Consider the following 13,170-nt stretch of genomic DNA (forward strand, 5'->3'; position numbering starts at 1 on the left):
ATTTTGAAGTAAATACTTCTAACCAGGAAACTGCACGTCAGTGAAATAATGAAACTTTTAAAAATAAGTAACAATTAAAAGAACATTGTAAAGCATGTGTCTGTACGCGTAAATTATTTGCCCTTATGTCCTCGTTATCGAAATATAATGTCTATAAGCCTGCCAAAATTTCAAAGAAGTCACCAAGTTTGGAGAGTTTCAGTAAGAAATGAAATACATCTTTCACCAATTTGTAGATTGATGCAGACAGTGAAATTAACGCTAGAAAGACAGCTATTGGGTATACCTAGAAAGACTAGCAGTGGTCACTTTGACCGCCATACTTAAAAGGTTGGAAATTTCCTCCTTTTGGGATTTTTAACTATAGAAAAGATTTGTTTCAACATGTCCGAGTTTAATGTAACAATTTAATCGTAATATATTCTGCAAATAAGTGTCAGATAGCTTTTTTTTTTTAATTTTATGTTCGATCAAGTGAAATACTCATGCTTTACACAATTGGCATTGAGAAAGAGCAAATTTGTACAAAAAAGAGGAAATTTTCTAAGCATGTAATAACTAACAAGTACTATAGTCAACCATGCATGTTTTCGGTTAAAAAAATATCTAAATATCGCAAGATACCGTACATTACTATCTTTTACAGTATTTCGAAATACTTATGTTATCACGTCACCTGTATATTAGCCATTAACAGTTTTTTTTTTTGGCAATCAGAACAAATGCTCAAAGATTTATTTCCGCATAATTTAATTTCACACTATTTTAATTTTTTTTCTGAGATAGATACTTATTTATATGCAGCAAAATTGATCAGTGGGGGCGGGGGGGGACTTGGAGGAAATTAAAGAAATAGGAGTTCTGATTTTGAAATTTTCCCCTTCTTTTTCGCCGTCGAACACTTTTCCTTTTTTCTTTCACTGCTTTTTATATTTTGAACATCAGTTTTTATTAGCGAGGTTTCTTCTAATTTTAACTCAAAAAAACAATCCTTTTTTGCAAATCTAGGCTCCGAAAAATATTCACAATAATCTCATGAAAGCAAACTATTCTCATCACTAGGAATATATTTCTCTTCCGATAAGTCAGACTGTTCATTCGAACCATAATATGTTTTAGGTAAACCTGCAACAGCTTCAGAAATTAATGTTCCTATAAGTTTTGCTTGTCAACGGTTCTTCTCGACATCATGAAGATAATTATGTGACTGAGCACTTCATTATCATCGAAGAAAATACACGTCAATGCTTCAAGCAAAGCACATGTTTTGGTGCACAAAAGAATTCCAGCTAACATATTTGGAATTTACCTGTTTATATTTACTTTTTTTTAGACCCAAAGTAATTTCACGTATCCAGTCACATGCTTTTCAAATTTACCTTTCTCAAATTTGCCCCCCGTACAGATAGCAGAAAACTGAAACCATGCTACCAGCAGGTGTTTCGCATTTTCCTAACAGTTCAAAGAATTAAACCTGACCAGCAGGTCCTACTCAAGCTCAAAAGAACAATACTCACCCTGACAACTAACAATAGTTCATAGTACACACAACTGATAAGAGAAAAAAGAAGAAAACGAATGCATAAAGAAAGGTTTACTTAGCGGTCAAAATGACCGTAGTCAGTCTTTCTAGGTATAAACATTTATAGCGACTATAATGATAATCCTAAAGAAAAAAAAATACTGTTGAAAGATATTAATAAATAGTTAGGAAAAGTCAATGAAGGAAAAAGAGTTTGAAAATTAAACGCAGCAAATATGAGCATTTGAAAATCGTTTGCGGTCACAATGACCGCTTCCGTCTTTCTAGTGTTAAGTTATCAATTTCTTGCTGAGTCTTTAAATTTGGTGCTTTTCATATTCAATTTAGGCAGATTTTAAGACCTTATGTGTCTCAATAACGGGCAGAAGGGGGCAAATAGTTTTTGCATAAAAATCTCTAGATGTTCTTTTGATTACTACCAATTTAAATTGTTTTCATTTTTACATTTTTTGCCTAGTTTCCTGGTAAGTATTTAAACAATCCCATTCTTACAAATTGTGTTTCATAATTATCTAAAGTTCTTTTTATGTACAAAGTAGTAACATTTGCTTTTGATCCTACAAATTTTATTCTAAAAATTTTCAGTTGTGAAAGCTGTAGAATGCTGTGACTATGAAACTCTTCAAACATTATACCAATTGTTATACCAAAGAAGTGCATGGGTAAGTACAAAAATTATGTATGTTTTAAACCAGTGTTTTGTTTTCAAAATTTCCCCCTTCCTTTAAGTATTAGCTAAGATTTTGAATTATATCAATTAATTTTCTGCCATAACAATAATAAAATAATGGCAATGTATGGCAAAATTATTAATTTGCATTCAAACACTATATATCCTATACATAATAAAAGTTTGGGTCGGTCATTCGTGAACGAACAGGTCTAAAAGAGCCCTCCTCACTCCTCAAAATGAGCGGCGGCACAGTATGATCGTCTAAAAATTGAATGACCATCCTTTTGATACATTTTTTATATAGTTCTCTCTGAGTTTTTTCATAAATCTTTTGATATTACTTTTCTTTTACACATTCAGAATCATTTTTTGCTTTATTTTCTCCTTCAAAATGTTTTGTATAACGGTATTTGCATGATGGTATTTTTTATTTATTTATTTTTTTTAAGATCAATTTTGGAAATTTTTCGACCTCATTTCAATGACATTAATTTTTTTATTGAATATAAATTGACAGTTTAATTTTTTACTAAGCAGGAATCAAATCTACGACTTTTGGAATAATAAGTCTTACCATTAATTTACCAAGAAATTGCTAACAAAATGAATTATAATTGCTACATACATATAAACCCAAATGAAATATTTCTTGATTAAATTTTTATTACTATATTTTCTAAATGGTAATTTTAGTCACTTTTCCTTAAATGAATGTAATGAAACCAAAAAAACATTTTCAATGTATGCGAGTGAGTCTCGTAGCTATCAACTACAACCTTTTTAAATGAACAAAGTCGTTGAAATGAACAAGTTCAGTGTACGGGTCAAAAACATAAACAATCCTCTGATAAATGTATCATTTAAAAGAACGACATTGCCCATCTCTAATAATAATGCAGTGTCCACAAAATAATCTACTATTTAGAGTACTCCTGATATAATATATATACTGCTAGCTTGCTTAATTTACGCCATTGGCAAGCAAGCACAAATAACGAACTCAAATCGCTGTTATTAGATAAAATCAGACTTCTGTATATCGTAGTAGTAACTTGCGGGGGAAAATTCAATACCTAGAAATTTTGATGAAAAGAAGCAAGCTTAATTGTATCGTAATTACAACTAAACATTGAAGTTAAATCTAATTTTTTATACAAAACTCCATTTCTAATTTTATTTGCGAATTACATTACATGAAAGTTAATACATAATTTAAAAAAAATAATAGGAACGATTTATTGTTTATTGCTTTTAAATAAATGGTAACCCAGACATTGGTTACAATTATCATAGTTGCATTCTTTAAAGAGAAGAAAAAGAACTATGAATATAGAAATGTTGTATAGCCAGTTTTACAAAAAGTTCACCAAAAAAATGTTTGCATTTATTGAATTCTCTAAAAACTTCATCCGAAACACTTTTTGACAACTGAAGTTCGGGATGTAGTGTTTGAAACATCTCCCTAGCATTTCATTTCTCAATGTTTTGGAAATTTTTAGATTTTTACTGATGCTTAACAAATTTAGAAATAAAGAACATCTATCAGAAAAAAAGAAATAGCTATAAATTGTTTTCACAGGACTAATCGCAACATAAAATCCAAAATGACATTGAAGCTGAGTCTGGCAAAACTAGTGGCTAAAATGAATTTAGCTCACCATCGAAAGTCCGTATCCATGGTGCGGTTCAACTCGTCAATTGAAGGTTAAGTTTGGGTATAAAGCAGTAAGTTACCGCTTTCAAGCCAGGGCTTAGGTAGAACTATGTGCAATATACCAACAGCCTGGTAATTACATTTAGACACTGCAGCTTCGCCCTTGTTGTGGACTCATCAGTCTGGAATAGTGAATTAACTGAGCTGGAAGAAGACGTCATGACATTGAAGCAGCTCGCTAAAGTAAATTGAACTTACTTTTAGTCAATCAGTTTTATTTGATTTCATACTGATCATGTTTATAATTTTTACCAACCTGCATTGAAAGGCTGCTACTGACATGCTAAAGCTTGTCAAATACCTAGGACTCGACCGATGCATCGGCGCCGATGGTTCAACAATTTAGCCATCGGCATCGGCGGCCGATGCTAACTTGCAGGAAACATCGGCCCATCGGCTTTAAAACATCGAAAAGCCGATGGAATTGGCCGATGTTTTCGAAAAAAGAAAAAAGAAGACCTTTGCTGTTTTACTTTTTAATGCAAAGTAAAGGGAGTTATTGTTTTCTTATATAATTGTTTTCTTAAACTTCAGTATGAATTTCTATTTTAGTCAACCCTGAAAGAGTTTTTAATACTGCATTCAGGTACCAAACAAGTTAATTATTGCGTTGTTTCTTGCGGCTGGATGTACGTATGTATCTCTGATAAGTCATAACTCAAAAATGGTAAGATGTAGAAGATTAAAATTTCGCATGTGGGGTGTGCGTACGGTCCAGTTGTGCACTTCCCTTTTTGTTTTTGATCGGGTAATCTAAAAAGCCTATTTACTCATTTTTTGTGGCTATTAATTACTTATTTTAATACAAAACTAATATAGCGTCTCAGACTGACGATTATTTGGTGATACACTCTAGAACAAAAAAATCGACGCACCAAGAAGGACCGATCCGATTGAGACGAAAATTGGTGGATAAGAAGACAATGCACAGAATATTAAATGATTAAATTCTTAGAACAATTGAACAATTTATGTCAGAGTTACAGTAACAAGTTCAATAAGGTATTGACCCGCCTCTAGCCTAGATACAAGCTGAAGCACGACGTGGGAAACACCGATAAAGCTCCCGGAGGTTGTCCTGCGGTATTTCCGACCAAATTTGTTCCAATTGTCGAACGAGGTTATCAACATTCTTTGCCAGATGCAATCGCCATCCCATCATATCCCAGACATGCTCGATGGGAGAGAGATCAAATGATCTGGCAAGCCACGAAAGAGTTTGACAAGGTTGCAGACAGTTCGTAGCAACACATGCCGTATGTTATCTGGCATTGTCCTGCTGAAAACCAGCCGAGGGTACTGCAAAAGGAACGGCAACAAAACAGGTGTTATGATGTCGTCGACGTACCACTGTGCAGTAAGTGTACTTCTAATTACGACCAAAGGGGTCCAGTTATCAAAGGAAATGGAACCCCAGACCATAATGCCTTGTTGAATGATACTGTGGGGTACAAAAGTGAAACCAGGATCTCTCCTCTGCCCTGGGTGTCTCTAAACACGTCTTCGATTATCGTCATGACACAATTGGAAGCGGGATGCGTCGCTAAAGACTATACATCCCCAGTCGACATCATTCCAACCTGATCGAGGCAGTGTGTAGGCGTCAGTGGCAGGTGGCGTAACTGTCGGCGCGAGATTGGATTTTGTTGTGCTAACCGTCTGTAAATGGTCATGATGGACACTAGTGTATGGATTGAACGTCTGATGGTTCATAACGATGAAGAAAGCGCTGTGACAGCTGATCGGACAATCACTCTGTCATCACGATCTGTTGTGACCCTAGGTAGACCGTTAACATCCTGACGCTGAACTCTGCTATTTTCCACCCATTCGTGCCAGCAACTTCGAATCGCCGCATCGCTTCGACTCAAATGACGATTGATTCTCCGATTTGACCAACCGGCTTCTTTCAATCCAATGATATCCCTTTCGTAGAAAGAAAGTAAAGATAAATGAATAAATGATCCTTCAAATACCTGACAATCTTATCAATTTAATTCCGTTAGATTTTTTTTTCTTTTGCCATCGGCCAACGGCATCGGCCATCGGCAATCGGCCATTTGGAGGAAAACAATCGGCCATCGGCCATCTTTGAACAATCGGCCAACAATCGGCATCGGCCCATCGGCCAAAAACTGCCATCGGTCGAGCCCTACAAATACCCCCCCAATTTTGCATAGTAGGATGCAAAAAGTGCACTCTGTGGGACTCTTTCCAAAAGAATAGAGATTTACAGGGATGCCGGTGTCTTACTACCCAGGTGTAATAATATTCAATGGCAATCCTATATTGATTTTTAATTTAAAAAAGTTTTGTATTAGATTTTTTTATTGCTTCAGCTTCTAGTAGTTATGTGAATGCTTTAGCAATATGCATGAAGTTAATGCATAGATATATTCCTAGGACACTCAAGAAATTTTGTCGCAAAGAATATTAGGATTTTCAGGCTTCAACTTCGGAAAAAACTCGGAAGATTATTTCAACAGGGAAATGATGCTCAGGACGTAAGTTCACAAGTTAAATGATGAACTTGTTTCTATGTTTGATATGTTTCAGGGTGGCGACAGATCAGGGAAATCAGGGAGATCAGGGAAAAGTCAGGGAACTTTATTAATCAGGGAAAAGTCAGGGAAATATCAGGGAATTTTGAAAAAATAACAAAAAATCAGGGAAAATTGATTTTTTGAAGAAAAAAAAAATTTTTTTTTGCTTTACAAAGTTAAGTACTCTTAATTCCCTACGCATTTTCCGCCAATTATCTGTTCAAAAAAAAAAGTAAAATTAATGAGGTGCGATTATACTGCCACATATTTGTGCATCTTTTTTCCTCAACGTCACAGTATTGAATCTTACTTATTAACCACAGGATGAACTTCCTAAGATTGCTTTTGTGTCTGTTAGGTTGTTTATTTTACATAGCTTGAAATTTCCTTTTACGCTTTCAATGCTACGTAAAATAAACAACCATACAGGCAAAGAGGAAGCCTTCAATTATGCCTTTGCTCGTTTGCCTTTATTCCATTGTCTCGAAGTAATTAGTTTACTGTAATCACGATTTCAAAAAGAAATCTTTGGTTTTTGAATTAATACTGATAAAAGCTTGAAAGTTATTACTTTTTCGCGTTTTTAATTTAATTGCTAAAATTGAACTTTCAATTAAAAAACCTTTGTTTTTGCCGTTATACTATTTGTTGTCACCGCAGATTATAAAGGTTTTCTTTTCTTCAGACTTTAGTGATTCTTTAACTTTATAACCAAGTTGTATTTTTCTTTTATATATTTTGAAATTAACTAATTGCTTTTTTTTTTCATTTTTCCCCCCTTGCATTTCAAAGTTGTTTGTTACAAAAGCAATCGAAGATTTTTTCTCGTTACATACTGAAATCATTTGAAATAGAGTTAACTTGTGTACTTAAGTAAATATCTTTATTTTTTTTTTATTGTTAAAATGCTGTATTCATCCTTTAAAAACCTATGTTCTTGATTAGAGAAAAGCTCCCTATGAATGTTTGTCAAATGGTTTCATCTGTTTTGCATAAATATGTCAATTAGTTATATAAGAATAACTGCATTACTTCTATTCTTTCACTATTACTTGTTATTCTTGCAACAATTACTATACTGTTTGAAAACTTAGGTCAAAATAATTTCAATTACATTTTAGTTCTATCATAAATACATATGTTTTTAAAAGTAATTTTAATAGTTTCTTAAAATTCTTATGCTAATGGTTTCTGGATGTAAAGTTTTTTTTTTTTAATTTTCTATAATCTTTCCATTGTATAAAAATTTAATATACTGTTTTGTAGGTTATCCCCCCCCCAAAAAAAAATAGTCTTGTTTTTTTTAACCATTTTATTAAAAAAAAGTAGCATCTTTTTAAAACATATCTTTAATTCAACAACTTTACATAACTTAGAACGTTTAAAATACTGCATTTTATACAAACATACAATGGATTTCAAGTAAAGCAAAGAAAGAAAACCATTATCACTGGTAACGTAAATCAGGGAAATTTGGTAACTTAATCAGGGAAATCAGGGAAAAGTCAGGGAACTTTTTTTCACAGTTCCTGTCGCCACCCTGTGTTTTGATGTATGTTCTATTTTTGATATATGCCTGCTGTCTTAAAAATGCAAATATCGTACATAAATTGCGCAACTATTTCTTTTTCGAATATGCAATTTTGCTAGATGCTGAAATTTAGTTTTAATTACTCCTCCGATAGTCCTTTGTCCAGACTTGATGTTGCTCCAAATAGTGCCCTCAGACTCATTACTGGGAGATTTTTCTCAACACCTATCCTTGGAATGGAACTGCAGACTGGTATTGCCTGTTTACATGACAGAGGACTCCATGCTTCTCTGGCTTTCAGAGAAAGACTATTGTCTAAAGAAGGTTATTTTTTTAGGACTAATTATCGTCCTGCTGCTCTGAGACTTAAAACACAATGTACTTTTTTTTAAATCAGAGTTCCAGAAAAATTCTGACCCTATGACATTCCGAGTAGCAGAAGGCTCTCTTTCAGACCTACTATTTTCCGGGTATGATGAAATATGCAGTACCTGTTTAGGATCTTGTTCTCTCTGCTCAGAAGGGAATGTCTTCTCTATCAGAACTCAAATTACACTCTCTTGCCACAATTTATGAAAGGTATTCGGATGATAGGTGGGTACTTATTTGCATCGATGGATCGGCTGAGCGAACCTCTGGAAGAGCAGGTTCTGGCCATCTTCTCTGAGTTTTTCCAAGTTAAACAACATTGGCAACCATCAGGCAATTTCGATGCAGAAATTTTGGCAATTTATCTGGTTGTTTAAACGATTGAAGAGATTCTTGGTGAAAAATTTATGTTGTTTATTGACTCAGGCTGCAATCCATACTATTTCATCCAATTCATTCTACAATCTGCTCCCTACCACCATTGAATTCAAATGCCGGAACATTATCAATACTCGTATAACTTTCCGTTAGGAAATCATTTGTAATGGATTTCTGGACATTGTGGTTTATGGGGTAATGAAAATGCAGACACTCTTGGGCAATTCCATGATTAGGTCAACCTAATGATCAAATTTTCAAAAGTAAATTTTCTAAACAGATAAGGTGTCTTCAGTAAATTACCGCCCAATTGGCCGGGGCTAAAGCGTCATTTTAAAAGTAAAGAGTTGTATGTTTTGAAATGCCTGTCTAAAATTTTATGACTTCAGCTAAAAATAAGTTACAGGAGGTTAAACTAAGGTCAACATCTTGAATATTTTCAAACAATATTTGGTGACTCTCAAAGAAATTGTTTTTTTTTTCAAAAAAAAAAAAAAAACATACTAATATTATGAATTGAGATGAATATCCATTTAAAGATACAATGTGTTGCTGGTAATATAGTAATAATATATCAAAATATAATTCATTTTGATAAGTTTTTGAAATTTGCTTTTGTTATGTTGCGAAATAAACCTCAAATTATCCGTCATGCCAGAAAATTTGAACTTCCCGGTATGCGTGTCAACTTTGCTTTTTTTTGGCATGCCGGATAATGTGTGGTAATACGGTAATTGCTTCAGACATGCTGGATTTCAAGATTCTTCAAATACTGTGGATGTGGATGAAGAAAAGAAATGAAGATGATGAAGAGGATTTTTCTTTGAGTGTGTTTATGCAGGATCTCGGAAATCGCGTCTGTGTAATAGAAACTGAAAGTGATTACACAAACTTTGACGATTAAATTGCTACAACTTCTTAAGCTTCAATTTCTGAAATTGTCTCATAAGTTTTGGACACAAATATAATTGAGAGTGAGGATAACGACAGCGATGCAGTGAGAAGCAGTTATAAAAGCAGAAGCTCTTAGAGCATTAAATGTCGTAAGATATTTTTTTGCAAGCTATGAAGCAGCTGAAGAACATTTTCAAAAGGTACAAAGTTTCGAAAACATTTTACAAAAAATAAATCCAAAATCGTTACAGTAGGGTGGTCACAAGGTACATGGGGAAAAACCTTTTTCAACTAATCTCTTGGGGCACCCCCCTAAAATGTGCCAATAGACTAGAAAATGTGATTTGCAAAGTTTCAAGTCATTTCGATGATATTAACACGTGCCGCAAAGAGGCTAAAGTTAAGAAAAATGGCAATTTCTAGCAAAAAATCGTAGTTTTTCATCTGTAAAACCAAAACTATTCATTCTAGAAACTTTGTTCTGGTCTCATTTTATAGGGAATTTTATTCTCTTTAAGTCTAATTTCATCCAAATTCTTGTAAAAATTCATTGAACATTATTCAGGATTTTTCAAGTCAGGTCGTAGCTAATATCCTTGAAATCGTGTAAAAAGAACGAATCATTATAATATAAATTGTATTGCTTCTTTTAGTTAATGGTTGTAACCCCCTTTCAATGTTAAGCTATCAGAGCGAAAACAGCAGTATTATCAGAAATATATGCAGTGAAATCCCGTTACAACAAATGCCAATACAACAAAATATCTGTTTCAACGTAAGAAATTTTCAGCTCCAATTTGATTTCCATTACTTTGCTTGAATTTCATTACTACTAAAACCTCGTTACAAATAAGAAAATTTCTGGTAATTTGAAGTTCGTTGTAACAGGATTTCACTTTACTATACTTATGTCTCTAAAACTCAAAGCTAAAACAAACAACTGCATGTAAAACTTATGAAATTAGCTGTAGAGGCTATAAATACTCAACGTTGCTTTCCTCCTCGGTGGTCAGCGCTTAACACTAGCTTAAAAATCCCAGTCTTGTAAAGGTTTTCGCCCCCCCCCCCCCCCCAGAGAAAGGAAAAACTACGATTCCCAGTACAGTCGCCTGTGTTCTTAGAGGAGAACTTGTTAGGGCTTTCGTTAAAATGACAGTCATTTTATGGCTCCTTTCTGCAGTATAAACCTGCTTTTTATGAGTACAGTTTGTTACCCCCAGAAAAAATGTTTGTATTTAATTTGTTGCTACCACATCTTAGAAGTTGGTTTGAAAGGAGTTTTGATTTGCAAAATAGGTATGTCCACTAGTCCTCAACCAGATATTCTTCAAGAATCTCAGGATGAATGATATAGATAAGCAATTCAAAGCAAGTATAGGAGATTAAAAACAAAATAAGCAATCAAGGTGAAATTCCAAGTTTTCTTTCCGAGAAATAAAAAACAGTAGCAGCTTAACAATACCTATAAGAAGTTCATTCCACTTTGCTTAACTTACTTAGGGAGTCTTTTTCCAAAAAATGTTACTACTGGCGCTATTCATCACACAAGATGGATGACAAAGGCCATATGACGTAGTGAAAAGCAAAGGGATGTAAGTGAACTTTTTAAAGTTTCTTATGAAATGCGTTTAAAGTGCAGATCCTAGGTAGACTTTCAATTGAACTGTTTTTCTAAATCATGCTATATAACAGCTCTTACCAGAGCTACTAGTACCATCTCTTGCCCCTAAACAGAGGAGACGTTCCCCTATTATTTGTAATGATTATCTCGAAAATTTTAATTTTTGTAATTACATTCCTTTGCTTCTCACTGTCTCGTATACTCTTTAAAAATATATCTTCCCAGGGATGAGCTTTCCTTATTCGATTTAAAGATGAAAGGAATTGATAATATTTGGTTATTTATCAACAATAATTACGGAAAAGTACGGTTTAATGTCTGCGATTCAGCTTCGGCCCCCCCAACCAAGATCTACAGTTAGTAAAATCTTTGGTTCAACACGAGTATTTTTTTTAAATGATGTAGGCATAGAGCTACCTAAAATAATTAACCATTTGTTGTCCCTGAATTCAGTCAAGGGTGCATTTCCCGTTTTTGATGATTCATTAGGGAGAAAAAAAAGATCAAACATAGAAGGCTGCAAAATTAAAATCCGAAGTAGGAGATAATGAAGATGATTGTAATGATAGGGCACAGCTCAATCTGAAAGAAGCTTAGTTTATTGGACAAAAAAGTAGATTTTTTCATTTCTCCTCAAACTTTTTAAGATATACAATTTTTTAAACAGATTCGAAATCAATACAATGTTTTTAAATACTGATCTTGATGAACAGTGTGGAAACCAATATTATATTAAAGCTAAAAAGATAGTAAACAGTTTAAGGGTTGTCAATGGCACAACTGAAACAGGTGTAAAACTAATTTCTAACTAACGACAGTTATGTCGGAATGCAGGCACATTTTTCCATTCATCGAAATCTATCATATCGAAGCCATTACCACTTTAACTTCTCAATGAAAAGTAATAACATAATAGTGTATAATTTAACAGTGTAAGCAATAAAATGCATTACATTTTTTTCTTTTCTTTTTTATAATTTTTTAACACTGCTTTCTCTTCTGAACTACTTAGTTCCTTCATTTTAAATCAGCAATTTGTCGCATTTAATGCATTTAATTTTTAAAGTAGATCCAAATGAAGCCTTTCTAAGGGATAAATTAAAATCATCAAAGAGCAAATAAATGTAATTGAATATTGTAATGCTTTTAGGCATTTGCATGAAAACTCCTTATTGATGATATCTTCCACGACTTGACTTGAAAAATGCCAAGTACATTTCTATAAATGTTGTTTGAAAAATGGATAAGATAACTCATCATGAGAATAAAATTTCCTATAAAATGAGACCAGAACGAAGTTTCTAGGATGAAACGTTGTGGTTTTAAAGAAGAAAAACTACGATTTTTTGCTAAAAATCACTGTTTTTTGTAACTTTAGCCTCTTTGCGGCACGTGTTAATATTATCAGATTGAGCTGAGACTTTGCAAATCATGTTTTCTAGTCCATTGGCAAATTTTAGGGGGGTGCCACGGAAGAAATTCGAAAATAGATTTTTTGTGACCACCCTATCATTACAGCCTAGTATTCTAGACTACTTTAAATGAGGTAAGTTGCAAATCATAAATTACAGATATACAATAGTGAGCAGATTTGTACACAATTTTATTCTGAATTAAAATATTAACAAATAATTTCCTAATTTCTAATTAATTGCATTAATTTTAATTGGCTCAACTTAATTAAAACATAACTTAATCAAGTGATAGTTTTGAAAGCATTATATTTTAGAATTTGTTTTTTTGATAAAATTTTATGAACGGGTTATAAGGTTGCTCCACTTGTAAGGTCACATTCTCGAAGTCCCGAGGGGTGACCTTATATTGAGGTCCGACTATATATATATATATATATATATATATATATAGTGGTGTCGCTACGGAGGGGGGGGGGATCCGCCTCAGGT

The 13,170-nt window shown here is 33.4% G+C and overlaps 1 protein-coding gene across 1 annotated transcript in view; it reads left to right on the forward strand.

The window, feature by feature from the left end:
* The window catches only part of LOC129225919 (uncharacterized), a 126,875-nt gene that overhangs the window by 24,601 nt on the left and 89,104 nt on the right, over nt 1-13,170 (forward strand). Inside the window, exons 7-8 of the mRNA XM_054860455.1 lie at nt 2,129-2,205; nt 6,334-6,434. Of these exons, the coding sequence (XP_054716430.1) occupies nt 2,129-2,205; nt 6,334-6,434 (178 nt within the window). The remainder of the gene's footprint in view (nt 1-2,128; nt 2,206-6,333; nt 6,435-13,170) is intronic.

The sequence above is a fragment of the Uloborus diversus genome, chromosome 1 (genome assembly GCF_026930045.1).
Source record: "Uloborus diversus isolate 005 chromosome 1, Udiv.v.3.1, whole genome shotgun sequence".
Classification (NCBI taxonomy): Eukaryota; Metazoa; Arthropoda; class Arachnida; order Araneae; family Uloboridae; genus Uloborus; species Uloborus diversus.